Source organism: Marmota monax, unplaced genomic scaffold (assembly GCF_021218885.2).
Source record: "Marmota monax isolate L192 unplaced genomic scaffold, Marmota_monax_Labrador192_F-V1.1 WCK01_AAM20220418_F8-fsc00084, whole genome shotgun sequence".
NCBI lineage: Eukaryota > Metazoa > Chordata > Mammalia > Rodentia > Sciuridae > Marmota > Marmota monax.
The window spans coordinates 5,290,025-5,307,186 of NW_026694575.1; the positions used below are offsets into that span (position 1 = coordinate 5,290,025).

General features: G+C 52.6%; 1 protein-coding gene across 1 annotated transcript in view; it reads right to left on the reverse strand.

The window, feature by feature from the left end:
- The window catches only part of Lcp2 (lymphocyte cytosolic protein 2), a 43,082-nt gene that overhangs the window by 11,138 nt on the left and 14,782 nt on the right, over positions 1–17,162 (reverse strand). The window contains exons 4-14 of the mRNA XM_046421357.2: positions 12,919–12,984; positions 12,446–12,477; positions 11,302–11,336; positions 8,678–8,882; positions 7,367–7,476; positions 5,933–5,999; positions 5,746–5,829; positions 2,970–2,995; positions 2,858–2,877; positions 2,650–2,757; positions 1,195–1,225 (exon numbers count right to left, since the gene is read on the reverse strand). Of these exons, the coding sequence (XP_046277313.1) occupies positions 1,195–1,225; positions 2,650–2,757; positions 2,858–2,877; positions 2,970–2,995; positions 5,746–5,829; positions 5,933–5,999; positions 7,367–7,476; positions 8,678–8,882; positions 11,302–11,336; positions 12,446–12,477; positions 12,919–12,984 (784 nt within the window). The remainder of the gene's footprint in view (positions 1–1,194; positions 1,226–2,649; positions 2,758–2,857; positions 2,878–2,969; positions 2,996–5,745; positions 5,830–5,932; positions 6,000–7,366; positions 7,477–8,677; positions 8,883–11,301; positions 11,337–12,445; positions 12,478–12,918; positions 12,985–17,162) is intronic.

Below are 17,162 nucleotides of genomic sequence, written 5' to 3' on the forward strand. Positions count from 1 at the left end.
AACAAATGAGGTTCCAAGAGACAAAGTGACTTTGCCATGACGCCTTCTTGGGAGTGTCCTGAGGATTCAATACCCTGCTCTAGGCTCTATGACCTTTAGTGGGTTTGCCATCGTTGGTCTGCGACACGCTGAGATGTGGCAAGGACCACATTTAGAATTGCTTGTCCCAGTGGGCCGCCTGGAGTCCTGGCAAAGGGCTGCACAAATAAACACACACAGGCTCCGCACACCCCAGGACACCATAGCTCTTCAACAGTGTGGCTATGGCGTCCCCTCTGGCTCCTTGACCTGTGTCTTCCCTGTCACCCAATCACCGCCACAAATCTCTCCTCCCTTAAGAAGTCCTCATTGGCTCCTTGACCTTCATGGACCTCTCGTCCCTCTATAGGTCACTCCATGGAGGCATGCTCCCTAGCACATGTGCCATGGAGGTGCCTGTCTCCATAACACCTCTGCACTTCATTTGACCAAACAAAGCATGGAGCAGAGAGCCATGGGAACAGTAGACTTATTGGCCGGGCATTGGATCAGGGGCAAGCATCTGATGGCCCTCAGAGGCTTAGACAGGCCTGGATTCAGAACCTGACTATTTACTAGCTGTGCAACTTGAAACCAGTGTATTACCCTTTCTAAGCCTGAAATTCTTCTCATGCAAAGAGAAAGGATAATTCCTCATGGAATCATTAAATATAAAGCCTAAACATAGCTGGTAATTATTGATCATCCTGGTTTGCCTGGGACTGAGGAAGTTTCTGGGACATGGGACTTTCAGTTCTAATTCTGGGAAAGTCCCAGCAAACAGCTGGTCACCCTGGAGCATTCAGTAACATTGCTTCCCCTGTTCCCCAGGTCATGGAGGTGGTTAAGGGAAAGTAGAGGCATTGGGAATTTTTGTGTGATGCTCAGATTCTTGGGCATTCCTCAATCCCTGCCCCTTCACCCCACTAATCACCCACTGGCTACAGGTCTGTGAGGAGCCCAGCTGGGGTGGGGGAGAGTGGGGCTCAGAGGATGGGAACTGGGCATCACAGACGGATGGGCTGCAGAAAAGCCCCAGTCCCCAAAGACAAAGGAATTATGCTCAGGTCTTGCTCTAGTTCAGGGAAGACCAAGGGCGGTTAAAGCCCCGAGCTCCACAGAGCCTGCATTGCTTGTCCCTGTGCCAAGCACTTACAAAATGACATTTGTACTCACATTCTCTCTTCTGTCTGGTCCCCATCCATGCCTGAAATGAACGAGGGTAAAGAAAAGAAGTGAGCGACCAGACTTTCCAAGGGTCTGCTTCAGAATGCAATTTCCTAAATCGCAGGAGGAGACATCAAACCCACTGAGCCATGGTGGAACGGGCAGCTGCAAATCCCATCAGAGAGGCAGGGAGGAGAGGGGAGAGGGTGGGCTCCTCCATGCTCTGCTGTCTTTGCAAGCCAGGCAAAGCCTTGTTCGGTGCAGTTACTGCAGCAAATAATTATGTATATGTATATAAAGGTTTAGTCAGCAGTCTACTCTTTAGTAGCTACTAAATTTCACTGAGTAGATGTTTCTCCAAGCAAATGGAAACATTTTAGGTTATATTCTTCTTTGCTGATGTTTTAAGCCAGCCACCCTTCAAGTAATGGGAAGACAGTTGGAAAATGTGGCCATTTGGGGAATTTTCCAAATGGGGCCTGGTATGTTGGCCAGGATGAGCAAGCCAGTCACACACACGTGGTGACTATGTGCCTGGGTGCCCCTGCTCTTAGAGAGGGAGGGTGGAGGAGGACACTTTGCCAAATACCTCCTGGGTCTGGGGTGTCATGTGTGCTGAGCTCATGGGAGCTCATTCTGTGTTTAGTGACCATTTTGATATTTCAGTCATTATGATTTTTTTGCATTGATTTTGATTTTTAACAATAATGCATTGCAATGTTGTTAAATTCAGGGTTGGTTTTTTTGTGTGTGCGTGCATGGGTGTATGTATGTGTGTGTGTGTGTGTGTTTCTGTTTTTTGGTTTGTCTATTTTTTCCTTTATTTTATTTATTTTTATGCAGTGCTGAGAATCAAACCCAGTGCCTCACACATGCTAGGCAAGCACTCTACCACTGAGCCACACCCCCAGCCCTGTTTTTGTTTTTTTTTTTTTGTTTTTTTGTTTTTTCCTTTTGGGTACATCCCAGCCCTGGTCCTTTTGAATCCTCACAGCAGCCAATTGTTTTGAATCCCAACTGCACAGATGAGCTAAATAGAAGCCTCAGCAACTGGGTCTTTCCTAAGCAGCAGGGCTGGCCTGGACCCCAGCTACGTTTGTGCCATTTGTTAAAAATGACTCCACAGCACAGTTAGAAATACTAGAGCAGACTGGTAAGAAGTGGACGGACAATAAGCATGACATTTATGTTGACCTGCAAACCTCCCTCTGCTCTCTTTACTACCTGCGCTGAGAAACAAACAGGCAGGGCAGCTCTGCTCACCCAAGTTCCCCCCAACACAGTTCCCTTGTGCTCCCGAGCAAGCATCCCTCCACTCCTTCCTGAGCTGGATTCCCCACAGCCCAAGGCGCCCACTCCCACCCGGGAATGCCTGAGATGCTCCATGCCCCGGGGAGATGGCCACGGCAGGCTGCCCGTGCCGTCCACTCTGCAGGGCGAGCTCAGGCAACAAGGGACGCTTACTTTGGCACAGGTGGCTTCTTCCCAGGCAAGGGACCACTTCTTTCATGTCTCTCTGTGGCTGGTGGTAAAGGAGGCTTTGGGATCTTGGGTAAATGGTCCCCGAGAGTCCTGGCGAGTTCAGAGAAAGGCACATGAGACGCAGGTCACGGCTGGGCAGGGCCCTGCAGCCAGTCCCGCGACCTCCCGCGTCCATGCCAACAGTTCTCACCTTCCCGCCGGGGCAGAGGGCTGCAAGACAGGAGGGAGATGGGTGAGTGCCAGGCACTTCTCAAATAAAGTCAAAGCCAAAGGGAAACCATCAAACCAGAGAGGCAGCTTACCTTGTCAGAAAACGCAGGCTTCTTCCCTGTGGACAGAGAAGCAGGGCTCAGGACGAGGGCGTGACACGCGGGGTTGGTTGAGTGCCAGTCCCTCGGGCAGGCTGGGTTAAGCATTGAAGAAGCCCAGACTCTGGATTTGGACGGGTCTCTTGCAGAGCCCCTATCCTTATAGGCTCAGAGAGAGTAAGTGGCTCTTGCCAGGGATACAGAGCTCTGTGTACATAGGGACTGTGGGTCTGTGCCTCTTTTCAATGCTTTACTCAACATAACCCATGACCAAAAGGGGTTTCTGTGCCTCTGTCATGGGCAGAAATGTTCTTAGTATAGTCTCAGTTTCATTCCCGTATCTGAAATAAACCCGGGCCACGGAGGGGCTAATGCTCCTCCAGCCCTGGGGTACCCTTGACATCACATAAAGTGACCACTTAGTTTTTTCACTTGGAAGAGAGGTTTTCAGGAGATTCTCTTGGGGGGCTGTTGTTATTTTGTTTGTTTGCTTTTTTACTTTTCTCTGAGAAGAAATGACATTCCTGAAGGTGTACCAGGTAAACCCGAGAACTCTGCCTTGCCAAGCTACTCAAAGAAATTTAAGTTTTATTCCATCTGGAGTCCCCTAGAGGAGGCAGGCCCTTTGTTGTCTACGTGATACAAGTATTACTCGCTAACGTCCACTAGGTCTGGCACTGAATCCTTCGGACCTTGAATAATGCACAAGTTTAACTGAACATGTTGAGCCTCTATGTCTCCAGCTGTAAAACAGGGATGACGGGCAAAGTCTACACAGGTTTGCTGTGTCACATGACAACCTATATGTAAGATCAGGGACACGATGGGTAGTTGCTGACAAATGCTAGCTGACTGCTCTTTCTTTCCCTCCCTTCCCTACCCAGACACAGCACTCAGGGTGACCGGTGGCCCCATCTCCTGGGATTGCAGCTCCATAACATGATTCATTCTGTAAGCACTGAGGACAGGCCAGACCCATGATGGGTGCTAAGTCTGCTATCTCACAATGGAGAGCTCCCTGGCTAATGCAAGAGAGTTTTCATGGTATAAAAGATGTTTATTATTTACCATACTTAGTTTGGAGTAGAACTCCTAGTATAAAGCAATTCCCAGGAAATGAATTTTTATCCTTCAGCCTGAATAGATTAATCTTTGTCAAAAATCTTCAGATTTGCCAGGCACGGTGGTGCATGACTGTAATCCCAGTTCCTTGGGAGGCTAAGGCAGGAGGATCTTGAATTCAAAGCCAGCCTCAGCAACAGCGAGGTGCTAAGCAACTCAATGAGACCCTGTCTCTAAATAAAACACAAAATAGGGCTGGGGATGTGGCTCATTGGTTGAGTGCCCCTGAATTCAATCCCCAGTACCCCTCCATGAAAAAAAAAAACTTCAGATTTATGCATATTCTCTGGGCATGTTGGGACTGTCATGTTGGAAGTTTAAAAGGTTTGTTCTTCCAAAACATCACAGACAATGGAGTAACTCCAGGGTCAAACCGTTAAAAAAAAAAAGAATCCTTTACAAGGGTCATGGGTGTGGGGAGGTGGTTGTGAAGGTCTGATGTCAGAATCCCACCCTTTTGATGCCCTGCTCAAGGAAATGAGCAGGGTTGGACTCAAAGTCAAGTCTGTCTTCTATTTTGTTATCTGTGCAGCTCTGCCCAGTGGTCAACTCTAAACCCCAATAGACATCGCAGCCTTGAGGGCCTCAGCACAGCTGAGATACAATTCAGGGAAGCAGCAGCTTCAAACCCAGGAACAGAAAGTCCTTTTGCCCAACAGAGGAGGAGACTGAGACTGTGACGGCTGCAGGCCCTGTTCAGAGCATCACCAAGAAGGAGCTGGAGGGGCTGGGATTCTGGAGTTCTTATCTGTCCTGTTTCAGGATTCCTTCCCCAGATCTACTCATTTACAGCAAGTTAAGACCCTAGGTCCTCAACCGCAGTAGGAAGTGGTGGGAAAGATCCCCACTTTGAAGTCAGAAGGACAAGGTGCAAATCTCCTACCTCCTTATGCAATCTGAGGTCATCACTCAACCTCTCTGACCATCAGTTTCATCATCTAAGAAGTGGAAATAATAATGCACCTGCTTTGTTGGGTGGGCATAGGATTAGAGAAGGTGTAGGATAATTATTTGGGGTAGGTAAGGCACTTGTCCCATAGTAGGTAGTGGATAAATGGTGGCTAAATTTTAGAATTGAGCTGTGGATAGCTGCATGTGGAGGTAGCTGGGATCTTGGAATATTCTGTGTAAATCTTTGGGGGAATAGACAGTAGTGTGCCAGTGTGAGTTGCACACATCCAGGCATCCTGGAGCTTTATGAGCACTTCCTCTTTACAGAACACTCACCAAACAAATAAGGATCTTTGCCCTGAGAAAGTAATACCCTGCCGGCCAGCAAGCTGTTGGGAGACCATAGCCCTCCCAGACTTCCTGTCTCTTAGCCCATCTCCCGTGCTGCCCTACGGTGCCTCCTGCTGCATCTTGGCTGAGGACAGCGAGATGTGTGCCACAGCGTACACCCACAGAGAAGCAGGCACAGTGGGTGCTGAGAGTGGGAGCTCCCCAGTCGGGCTGACCTGGCACCTGGTTCTACCCCATCCCCTGGTAGCTGAGCAATCGTTATACCTCAGTTTCTTCCTTTGAAAAATGAGGGTAATTTCCCAGCCTCCACCTCATGGTTAAATGAGATGGTACACATGAAAGGCACACAGCAAGCACTCTATAAATGGGGGCTGCTGTTCTGGTGCATCAGATGCATCCTACCAACCTGGTATGATGGGCTCTCTGTCAAAGGGAGCTAGTGAGCGATCCAGGGGTGGTTTGGTGCTTCTGTCGATGGAAGGGGGGGGCACTGGAAGGAGAAAGGTGAGGTCAGGGAGAGAAGGAGGCGCTGGCCGGGGTGGGCAGGCTGGTGGGCAGGCTGGTGGGCAGGAGAGGGCAGCTGGGGTGCTCACGCTTTGCAGTTTTGTGGTTTCGGCTTCTGCTTGGCTCTTCCTGGTTGGGCTGGGGTGGGGGAAGTGGCTGCATAAAAAAGATTCAAAAGTTAGGAAGTGTTTCCCGTGTAGGAGCCAGACCTGGCGTGCCCCTGCCCAGATCCACAGCCTCTGCACCATGACCCACCGGCCCTGCCTGAGCTGGCGCTGGCCCTGGCCCATCTGCCTGGCCCAGTTCTGGTTCTCTCCAGCGGGGCCCCACCCTAAGGGTCTTCTTGCAGCTCTTGGAAACTCTCAAGTTTGTGCCCTCTTGGGCAGCTCTGTGCTTGGGTCTCCTCTGCCTAGAATGTTCTTTTTCCGGCTCTTCCCACAGCTGGCTCGTTCTGTCCCAGCTGGATGTCATCTCTCTACCACCACCCTCTGTCTCCCTAGCCACACGTGACCACTCACATCATTGCTACATCTGCTTAGCTGTGTATTCTCTGTCTCCCTGACCCAAATGAGAACTTGGTGAAAGCTAGGACTTGGTCTTGTTCATACTTTGTCCCCAGCACCCAGAACACTGCTGGCCCACAGCAGCTGCCCATCCTGTGTCTGAATGACTGAGGGAATTCTGCATCCCACTGCGGAGTTGCAGGGCTTCGTATTTCAAAAGCAAAATGCACTTGTCAATCAATTCAGCCTCCTTTGAAGTGGAACCCCATGGGCAGGAGGATGCATCTGTTCTCAGATGGAAGGTCCCCGCTATGGTGCGGCCTGAATTTTGAGCCTTGGGAAAAAAACTTGGGGTCTCCCTAGCACTTTGGCATGTGCCACAGGTGTCAAAGTGCTCAGGTCACTTGTGAGGAAAGCATATTCTTAGCTACTGACACCTTGGTCTGAGCTTCTCAGGGCCATTTTGGGGTTTACCAGATCCCTAAAGCTAGAGTGCACTCTTGAAGACAAGGGAGGAGTGTGCCCCCACCGCTTCCCCTGCAGCTCATTGTACTGTAGGTCTCCTGGTTTGAAAGCATCTGCCTTGTGAACTTCAGGCTCTGGCCAGCAGGTGGCGCACATCTTTTTGAAAGAGCCAGGGAGGCCAGCTGGGACCATGGACCCCAGTAAATGCCCTTGCCTTAATGGGGTTCCCTTACTGTTCACTTTACAGGGTCCACCTATTTCAAATAGTGGGAAACAATAACACAGTGCATATTGGACGGGGGCCTTTTTATTAGATAAGTAGATTATACTGTGTATGGTACAAAGAAAATGCCAATAAGCATGACAGTGTCAATAAAAATCTCTAGTATTTCACTCCCCAAGGAAACACAGAGCATGTGGGTAAGCCTTTTCCCAGCCTAAACGAATCTCTTCTTGCAAAATTAGGATTAAATAAAGATGTTTCATTTTTTTTCTGTCTGGTAGAAGAAATAATGAGCAGCTACAAAGTGACATAAAAGAAAGAGAGAGACCTACCGAGTGGTTCCGGCCGGTCGTGCTGGTGGCTGGCAGGGGAGGAAGGGCAGCCATGGGTCTCTGCGGGGGCACTGGAGGCTGCTGAGGGGCTTTCCCCGCGGGGGGCCGGTCTGTAAAACCAGGAGAATATTCGCATGGGAGAGAGCATGCCGCCAAGGTGAGCCACCCTCATGGCCGCTCTCCAGGAAGGCACTGACCCTGGCTTTGGGAGTGTCCGCTCCTTAACCTTCAAAGTGCCACCTGCACCAGCCAGAGCCCCAGCCCTAGGGACACCTGGCCTGGCTGCTACAGGCAGGTGTGCTCGACCCCAGCTGGCCCTGTCCTAGCCTGATTCACGCCTATACAAGGAAACACCTCGTGTCACTTCTCAGGAACAGCAGAGAAGTTCCCAGCACAAAAGGCCTCTCTGGAATGAGTTCAGCCCGTGTTGGGCAGGAGTGTTTTCAGACAGAACTGTAAAAAATCAACACACAGCTTCTGCCTGCACACACAGTCACGCGTGTGCAGGCACATACACACATACGCACATGTATGTGCACATACATGCTCACCCTCGTGTGCACACTCACACACCACAGCTGTGTGTCAGGGCTAAGTTGGTCAAAACCGCTCATGAGGACCCGGCGCTCTGTCCCCTTCCTTTCCTTCACAAAACTCTGAGCCATCTCTCTCTCCCGCCTCATCCTTTTGCTCATCTCATCCCTTAAAAGGCAGAGCTGGCCACCAACTCCTGTCACCAAATCGAACAGTCTTGCATGCTACCTGGACCTTCTGTCCCCCAGTAGGACAGCCACCACTTTTGCTGAATGAGGGAGAAGAGACTGGCAGAGCAGGAAGGCGATACAAATTCTAAAGACTGTTCACGGGTTCTTAAAGTTGCCATCAAACACCGCTCAATACCTTCCTGTCGATTCTGACCGTCTGCCCTGAGCAGTGCCACATGACTATGATTTGGTTCAAAGATGGCAGAAACAGAAAAATAGCCCAGAAACACGAGTAACACTCAGAATAAGTTATGACTGCCAAATGCCCTTATGTGGCCGTTCATGCAGATGGCAGCCGGCGTAGGCAATGATTTGCCTGCACTGGTAACAATCCTCGTGGCAAACCAATGTGGACCATAGTCTTATTATCCTACTTCACAGATGAGGAAATCGAGGCCCAGAGAGGTGGAGACGCTCACCCAAAGTTACACAGTTGTTGAGAAGCTGAGCTGGTACCACCACCCAGGGGTTTCTGCTACATGGAAAACTGGGACGCTGACTGCCCAGGCAGCAGTGGGGAGCCAGGCGGGGGCTGCAGGGGGCTTACCGATGTACATGGAGTTGGTAGTGGGGAACGGCTTGGCAGGCAGGATGGAGTTCTGCAGAGCTTCCTCGTCGTTGGAGGGCGGTGGCTCGTACTCTGCATCATCGTCCTCCACTGGTGCCTCTTCTTCCTCCTCGTTGGGAGATTCGTAGTCCCCATCGTCCTCCCCATCTGGCTCGTCATTGGGGCTTTCATAGTCGTCCTCCTCCTGCCAAGGTAGAGCAGGCTCAGAGCAGCCGCGGAGGGCGCGGAGGACCCGCAGGACCCGCAGGATCTGCAGGACCTGGAGGGCCCGGAGGACCTGGGGCACCCGGAGGACCCCAAGGACCCCGAGGACCCCAGGGGCCTGCTCTCTGCAGGCCTCATAATGGGGCATGCAATGCCACAGGGTCAAGAGGTCAGGGACCTGGGACCTCAGACACTACCTTTGGACTCTTGGGTGGTGAGTGATTGTTCCCACACCTGTGTGTTCCAAGGAGGAAGAAGGACAGGGCTGTGTGCTCCGTCCTGGGTAAATGCAGCCTCTGCCCCAGGCACCAAGAGAAAGGACAAAGGCGCAGGACATCGTTCATGCCACACTTGTGCACGCCACGCCTGTTCTTAGTGTGCCTCGGCTCAAAGAAACTCTGCTCATCATGAGCTATGGCAGCACTGAAGGCCAGGTCCGCAGAGGACAGGGAAAGCAGCCTGTCCCCGAGGGCGGACTCCACCTGTCAGGGAGGGCGGCTGGCCTGCGCCATTCCTCCTGCCGAGAGCTGCGTGGACAGAAACGACTGCCCTTCACTGAAGTCAGAGCTGCCCTCTTGGAAAAGAATTTCCACCATTTCCATGATCTAATTGTAATTTATTTTTGCTTCTTTGCGGGCCTCAGGGATAGGAAGTCCGTGGTGCTGGGTGATGGCCTTCGCAGGCGTCCATGACACTGGAGGGTCATGGCAATGATTTCCCAGCAGTGGTGGCACCTCGGCCACCAAGGGACAAGCAGCTCATGGCTGTCACGGCAAAGTTAAGCTGGTGAATGAACATGCCCCAGGGCTCCGGGAGGAGGGCTGCAGGGGAAGAAGCAGCAGTAAGGGGAGGACCCTGTCTATGGGTCCCCTATAGGTCCCCACAGCTTCAGTGGTGACTTGGGGAAGATTCCTTGTGCGTTCCCAGCTGAGGAATATTTTTCAAAAAACAGTGACTAAGAAGGCAAAGCGAGGGTCGAACACCTTCCTAAGCTTCCCTGTCCCTGTCTCTGAAACTGCAAGCCGTGGACCACACCTTTGAAGGACAGGACTTTGGAACAATGGCCCAGCCATGGACAGGTGACCCCTCTCCAGCCTCTGCCTCCGAGGACCTCAACACACCCCCCTCAGCCTGTCCACCTCAGACCGTGGCTCCTGACCTTCCACCAGCCCCAGGAGCCTGTCTCCAAGGCACTCCTCCTTCTGTTTCTAGAACCATGATTTTCTCCCACCCGTTTGGCCCTTAATGTGCACCTGTGTTTTGTTGGTGACCTTATTCTGCCGTGTGTATGCTCACGTGGTTGGGCTCTTCACCTCTGCCTATGTCCCTGTAGTCCCCAAGCAGAGCAGGGCACTAACGGAGCTATGGAGTTTTATAGCCACCAGCGACTGGAAACCCGGGGTTTACAGAGACGTGGGAACAGCTGCCTCAGGCTGAGTGCAGGAGTGTGAGGCAGACTGCTTTTCCACAAAAACACAGACAGTTTTTGTTTTGGAAGCTCTAGCCTTATTTTCCCTTCTGTACCAAATAAATCTGTTGTGTCTCTTTGTTTTCCCATAGAAAGACCAAATGTGATGTTTTCATTTACAGGAGCCCCACCAAGACAGGGCAGCGGGCCCTGCTCTCTGCCGGCCCCAGAAGTGGCGCTTACCAGAAAGACGGCTCAACGCGGGGTCAGGCGGCCTGGCCCAGGGCTGCCCCTAACTGATCATGAGTGCTACAACAAGGCGCACCCCAGGGGGCTCTGTGGCTCCTGAACTGCTCCTTGGACACACTGGACTTTGATCCTTCAGGTTTCTGAGCTGAGTCTGGCTTTGTGGGCGCTGGGTGTGGTTTGGGGGGAGGGGATGCACAGAGCCCTTCAGACCCTGAAAGGGGCCACTGTGACCCCTCAAATGTAAAAGTTAGCTGCAGGTCTAACTTTTACATTTGAGGGAGGTCTCTTCAGGGCTGCTGATCTACTCTGAAATCCCTTTCTCTCTGGGCCACCAACGGGGACATAAGACCACGAGGAACATCACTATAGCCTCGAGCTCTAGGAAGGAAACCGTGGAATTGGGACAGGGACGGGGAAAGGACTTCTGTGGGCGAGACAACGGTGAGTGACGGCGTGGTCGGCAAACCCCTGCCGGGGACTGGGTCCAGCCCCTTCTGCTTTTGTGACTGGAGCTTTGTTGGCACCCAGCCAGGCTGGCCTGTGGCACACTGTGGGTGGCTGCTTCGTGTTTCAGTGGCAGGGCTGAGCAGGAGGCAGACCTAGGGCTTGCAAAGCCATTTACCGCTTCGCCCTGGGCAGCACACACGCTCTGAGCCCCGGGGGAGCCAACACCTTATCAGAGGCTGTCTCCCTGGGCACTGCCTCTCCTTCTTACTACAGAGGACAGCCCCGCCATACTCACGAAGGATGACCAGCCCCCGTCCTCTTCATGGCTTTCTGTGGGAGGAGACAACACCGTCATCAGCACCAAAGAAGCCATCTTGAGGGAAAGTCAAAGCGGCTCCCCCATAGGTGGTCCCTCCCCAGGCCTGCGTCCTTCCCTCTGTACCAGTTTAGATGCCATTAGCCTCACTGGCTCCTGTGGAAATCTGATCCCTGCAGTGGAATTGAGAGGGGGTGGGGCCTGGAAGAGGTCCTCAGTCCTGGGGGCTCCACCCTCTCAATGGATTGAGGTCTTTCTGCAGAGATTGGTTAGGTCTCTTGAGACAGGACCAGGTCTCACAGATGTGATTTGAGTCTCACGGGACTGGATTAGTCACCGCGAAAGCAAGTTGCTATAGAGCAAGATTACCCATGGTGTTTCGGTCACTTCCACATGTGCAACCTCCTCACTTTCTCAAGGGTCCCACTGGGTGAGGACATCTGCCATGAAGGCCTCTCCAGAAGCTGAGCAAATGCCAGCACTGTGCTCTTGGCCCTCTAGGACCATGAACAAAATGAATCTTTTTTTCCTTTATAAATCTCATAGCCTCAAGTTTTTTGTTATTGTAACAGAAAACAGACTACAATGGCAACTTACTATCACCCTGGAATTCTATGTTGGAGCTCACTCTACCAGAAAGTAACAATGACTCTCAAACTTTCATGTACATAGAAGTCATCTCAGACTGTTTTAAAATATGCAGACCTCTGGGACCCTATCCCTAGGGCTTCCTGTTCAGCAGGACTAGGTGGGACCCAGGAATCTGCCTTTCAACACTACATGCAATTTAACAGTGGAAAACTGCTTTAAATCTACAGAAGCAGGGGACCTGGCTCAGGGCAGGTGCTCAGGCAAAGGCTGGGTGTTTCCAACAGCCCCACAGAGCTCCCAGAATCCCTCATTGTCTCTGCCAAGGAGCCCAGTGGCCTTAATCCAGGCATCCTGCAGAATGCCATCTTTCCTGCACTCTGAGACCCAAGCTTTCTCTAGGTAAAAACTGACGGGCAGGCAAATGAGTAGGGTCACCTCCCCAGCACCCAAGAAGCCCTGGGAATCAGAGGACAGAAGACTTGAGGAATCTATCACCCCTAAAGCAATGGCCTCTCAGCCCTAACACCCTTACCTGTCTCTTCTGGAAACCGCTGGACTTGGGGTCTGCAAGGCAAAGAGCATGGCATTAAGGGTCCTGCAACTTGAGGAGCGCCCCTCCCTCAGTGCCCCCCTGCCCACGAGCCCCCAGCGGACAGCATGCCTCACTGCCCAGGAGGATGTCCTGCTGGCAATCAGGGCTCTGCTGCCCCCCAATTCTGGAAACCACCAAAGCCACATTGGTGGAACCACTGGGAGTTTGTGACTGCCTGCCATCTTGGGGGACATCCCCCTGATGTCCTAGATGCCAAGACCGGGCAGGGCAGAAGAGGGGACGCCTCCTCTCCTCGGGCACCATCTTCAAAACCCCCAGGACTTAAAGGATCCCTGCAGGTCAAACAGTGGAACAAAACTAGTTCTGTGGCTTCCTTTGAGGGTTCAACTTGGGTTCAAAAATTCTTGGGTTGGTTAGATCCACCCCGAGCCCCACCTGAGTGCCCTACTCACCGGCGTGTGAAGATGCTCCTTCTCTCTTCGTTCTTGTTGATTTCTTGACTTAACTTGCTGAGAATCCTACAAATTAAAAAGAATCAACATCATCTCCTGGCCTCAAGATTTCCGCTGAGCCCAGAAGTGATCTGGACTCTCCGACTTCAGAGCCCCTGGGCCGACTTTGACCAGCCTTCTTTTTGAGGGTCCCCAGCCAGACTCACACCTTCAACTCCAAGGGGGTCTCCTCACCTCCTCCCAGAACTTGTCACCTGACCTGGTCCCTTCTGCCCCTGGGCTGACCTGCGTCTGGATGAGCCTTCAATCTAGCTCTGAGCCCGTCCTTGGGACTTGTCAGCTCAAACCTGGTCCCCTCCTCTGAGATGCTGCTGCCTTGGGATCTGGATACTACAGGGGCAGAGTTTATGGTGCTGTTATTCCTGAGGATGACGTCCCTTGACTCTTGCTCAAACATCCTTGTGCTGTTTTGTTGTCTTGCTCCCAGCATTCATCAGACCATCTCCTGGCCCTCGAGGCATCAGCTGCCCGTTGCATATTTTTTATCACAAACTCTGCTCTTCCCTGCCCACTTTGGCAGTGCTAGGGCTACGCATGCTGGGCAAGTGCTCTACATCCCCGCCGCTCACTGCAATCTCTCACGGGGTGTTCTGCGTCCTGTCGTCTACCATGCTCCCCTCCCTGCCTCTCCTCAGTGACTTGGGTTCTCATGGAGACTTGGAGAAGCCGTCTCCTTGAGGGCACAGAGAGAGGCTTCCTGAGTCGCCCATCCGAAGGCCAACCATGGCCAAGACTCCTCAAGAAACCCTGTGTTCAGGGGCTTGCGTGTCGGAACTGGCAAGTCCCCGGGCCCCAGGACAGAGAGTGCCTTTGCCACCAGGACCACACCGCGAGTGCACCCCAGCAGTGGGCGTCCATGCCAGCTCTTGCTCCTTTGCTCCCCAGAGACTCGGTGCAACTGTGAGGGGCCGCGGAGATGGTCAGGTCCAACTTCATTCTACAGAAGAGGCAACAGAGGCCCCAACAACAAGAGGGACACGGGGGCTGGGGGCATAGCTCAGTGGTCCAATGGTTGCCTAGCGTGAGTGAGACCCCAGGTTCCATCCCCAGGACTGGAAAGGAAAAGGAGAGTAATGTGGGTGCCCACCAGTCTCCCAGTCTCCCCAGTTCACACAACATCCTCCAAGCCAGCCTCTCTGGTGTCCAAGCCAGCATCCTTTGGATGCCCCCGTCCTTGGGTTACTTCTCTGTGTGGGAATCTCCCTGGGAGTAGACACTGTTGAGCTCTGCCATCTATGACAGTGACCTGCCATCTACGTTCCTTCACCTAATGACCATCTCCAGGTGACAAGTTTGGTCTAAGACACACTTGCTGAGTTAGCAAGTGCAGTCCTCAGCCCTTGAGATCCACTGCTCCCTCCATCCCTCCACCGACTCCCACCCCCTCCTCTCCACTCCCCAGGGAACTGCGGCTACCCAGGACAGTGGCCAGGCAGGTGAATTTGATAACATACCGGGAGCTTAAGAGGACAAAGAAGGAGGACAATGTTTAAGCCTCCACAACCACATCATTGCTGGAACTCAGACTTCAGCAACCCCCCCCCCCGGGGGGGGGGTGCTTTAAAGCAGGGCCCAGGGCTCCCTAGGCGCCTCCGGATCATGCCATCAGAATGTTTGTGACATGATTATTTGTGGCTCTTTTAAATGGTTGCTTAGTGAGGAGGTGGGCATGCTGAAGGTCTCCCACTGTGGTCAGGGAGCCTTTCTCTCGTCCTGCACCGTGGCCAGGTCAGGTGCTGGCTACAGCGGCCACTCCCATTCAATGCCGAGTCACTCAACAATATGCACTAAGGACCTCGGGGCCAGGGAGTCTGCTGGGTGCTCAGGGTGCACCAGTGAGAAGAGCAGACCCAGGAGCTCATGGCTTGAAGGGCAAGGCAGGTGATAAATGGTGAATAAGGAGGTGACTTCAGAATAAGGAAATGCCATTATATACACGCAGTGGTGGGGGGCTGGGCGGGGGCGTGCACGTGCAGGGCTGGGCTGGGTTGCAGTTTAAAACACTCCTGCCTCAACAAGGAAGGAGGTGACACTTCAGCGAGGCCTTGGGAGGCAGGCTGAGCCGCACCTCAACACCCCCGTCCCACAGCACTCAGGCCAGCTCACAAAGCTGCTTCAGATCTCCACGAGGCCTTGCGCTCTCTGCGGTATGGCTTCTTACCGTATCACCAACAGCCAGACTGCGGCTGTTCCAGCTCTAACAGGGTGAGGAAGGAAATGCCAAACCACAGAACCCACGGAGCGGCACAGAGCTGAGGGGGCAGCGTGAGCCCCGAAGTCCAGCCTGTAGCAAAACATGGCCTTCCAGGACCCTCTTGTTTTGACGGGCTTCAGGGAGCCCCGCTGAGCCAGAGGGACCCCTGTTGGCCCAGCCAGGTGGCTGGGTGGCCATGCTGCATGCAGGGATATGCATGCAGGGCTGGGAGGTGGCTGTTCCCTGTGCGCAAACCTGCAAAGTTATGTGTCACCCCAGTGACAGTGAGTGGCCGGAGGTGACTCATTCTCCCTCTTGTCAGCAAACACCAGGTCTCACTCTGGACCAGGAAAAGAGGCAGAGGGGAGAGGCAGCCTTAGACAGTAAGTAGTTCTCTCTGCCTCCCCTTGTGTGGGTGCTGGCCCCAGGGAAAGGGCTCCACCACCCACAGGAAGTCAGGCCTCTGCAGGAAGGCAGCATCCTATGATGATCCAGGTTCCCGCCCAGTTGCATCCCTAAGTAGCTACATGATGGAGCCATATGTCATCTTCACAGTCTGAGGTCTCTCCTGATGACGCATAGGCATGGAACCTGCAGGCACAGAGACTTTGACTGTGATATGTCCTTCTCCAAGGCTGGACCCTGCGTGTGACTTAGATGAGGCATTTACCTTTCCTAAATCCTGGATTCTTTATAAGCATAATAAGGGGTTGGGTCTCATTGGGGAATCCCCGGCAGGCCTGATCATCAGGATTACCTAGGTGCACCTGCTGCAAACCCAGATCACAGGGCCCACCTGAGGTCTGAGTGATCAGACTCTGCAAAGAGAGGTCTGGGGCTCAGTCACATCAGCCAGTGCCCAGGTGGCCCTTATGACCAGAAAATCTCCTGTTATCCTTGACACTGAGGATTCTTTTAAAATAAAAAGGAGAACCAGGAGAGTTGGAGACCACCTCACTACTAGTTAATACCTAATATCCCCTGTCAAGGACTGGAGACTCTGAATCACCCAGGGAATGAGGGGAGGTGAAGTCAAATCAATAGCTACTTCTTGTTAAGTAGGGCATAGGCCTGAGTAATCACAGTAAAATGCAGGCAAGGTCACAAGTGTTCTTTAAATTACTTTAGGGTCGTCTTTAAACAACTTCCAAAGTAGATGAGAAAGCAAAGGGTGATAGTTAATTTTGTAGAAAATAAACAGAAGCAAGGGAGCTAGTTGGAAATTATGTCACGAGAAAAGGATAAATGGGACTTAACTTGAGAGGGTCCGTTGATGTTGATGTAAAGCTAGGAATCGGGGCTATCAGTGTCTCCAATTATCTGGGAAGAAGAGCCCTTTAGTAGCACAGGCACACTGAGGTAACTTCTGACCAGCTGTTGACCCATGTCCACACTAACATGGGATTGACTCGTAGATGAAGCCCCCCAAATAGGATGGCCACTGTGACAGTTCTGGGGAGGACCAACTAAGGTCAAAAACTCCTCCACCCATATGGAGGAGGAGTTGCACACCTGATTGTCAAAGAATACAGAGGTAGTCCCCAACCTTCCTGGTGACATCAGACAGTAACAGATTTGGAGACAGTGTTGTCTGCTTTGTCCTTTGATGCTCAGAGCGCCCCCCCTTGGGTGCTCTCTGCTAGAGCCTCCCTTTGCTTTATTTCCTTTCTGCCTATAATAAAGGCAGGCAGGCAGGAGACAAGGGCACACAGTTAGAGCAGGCAGTTTCTCACAAAAACTCTACTGTTGCAGCCCGGATGGTCACACAGGCAGCTGAGTCCTCACCATAGCTCGCATAGCCAGGTCTCTGGACCACTTTCCTCCTTTCCCGCCATCCTGGGAGGCTTGCTCCCTTGACTCCAGCTTCAGACTGTGTGCTGATCCCTCCCAGGACAGCATGTCCCCAGGCCCCCGGGAGGGCAGGCACCTGCACAGCGGGCTCCGATGCCCCCCAGGACCCCTGGCCTCAGCCCCTCCTCAACACGCAGCC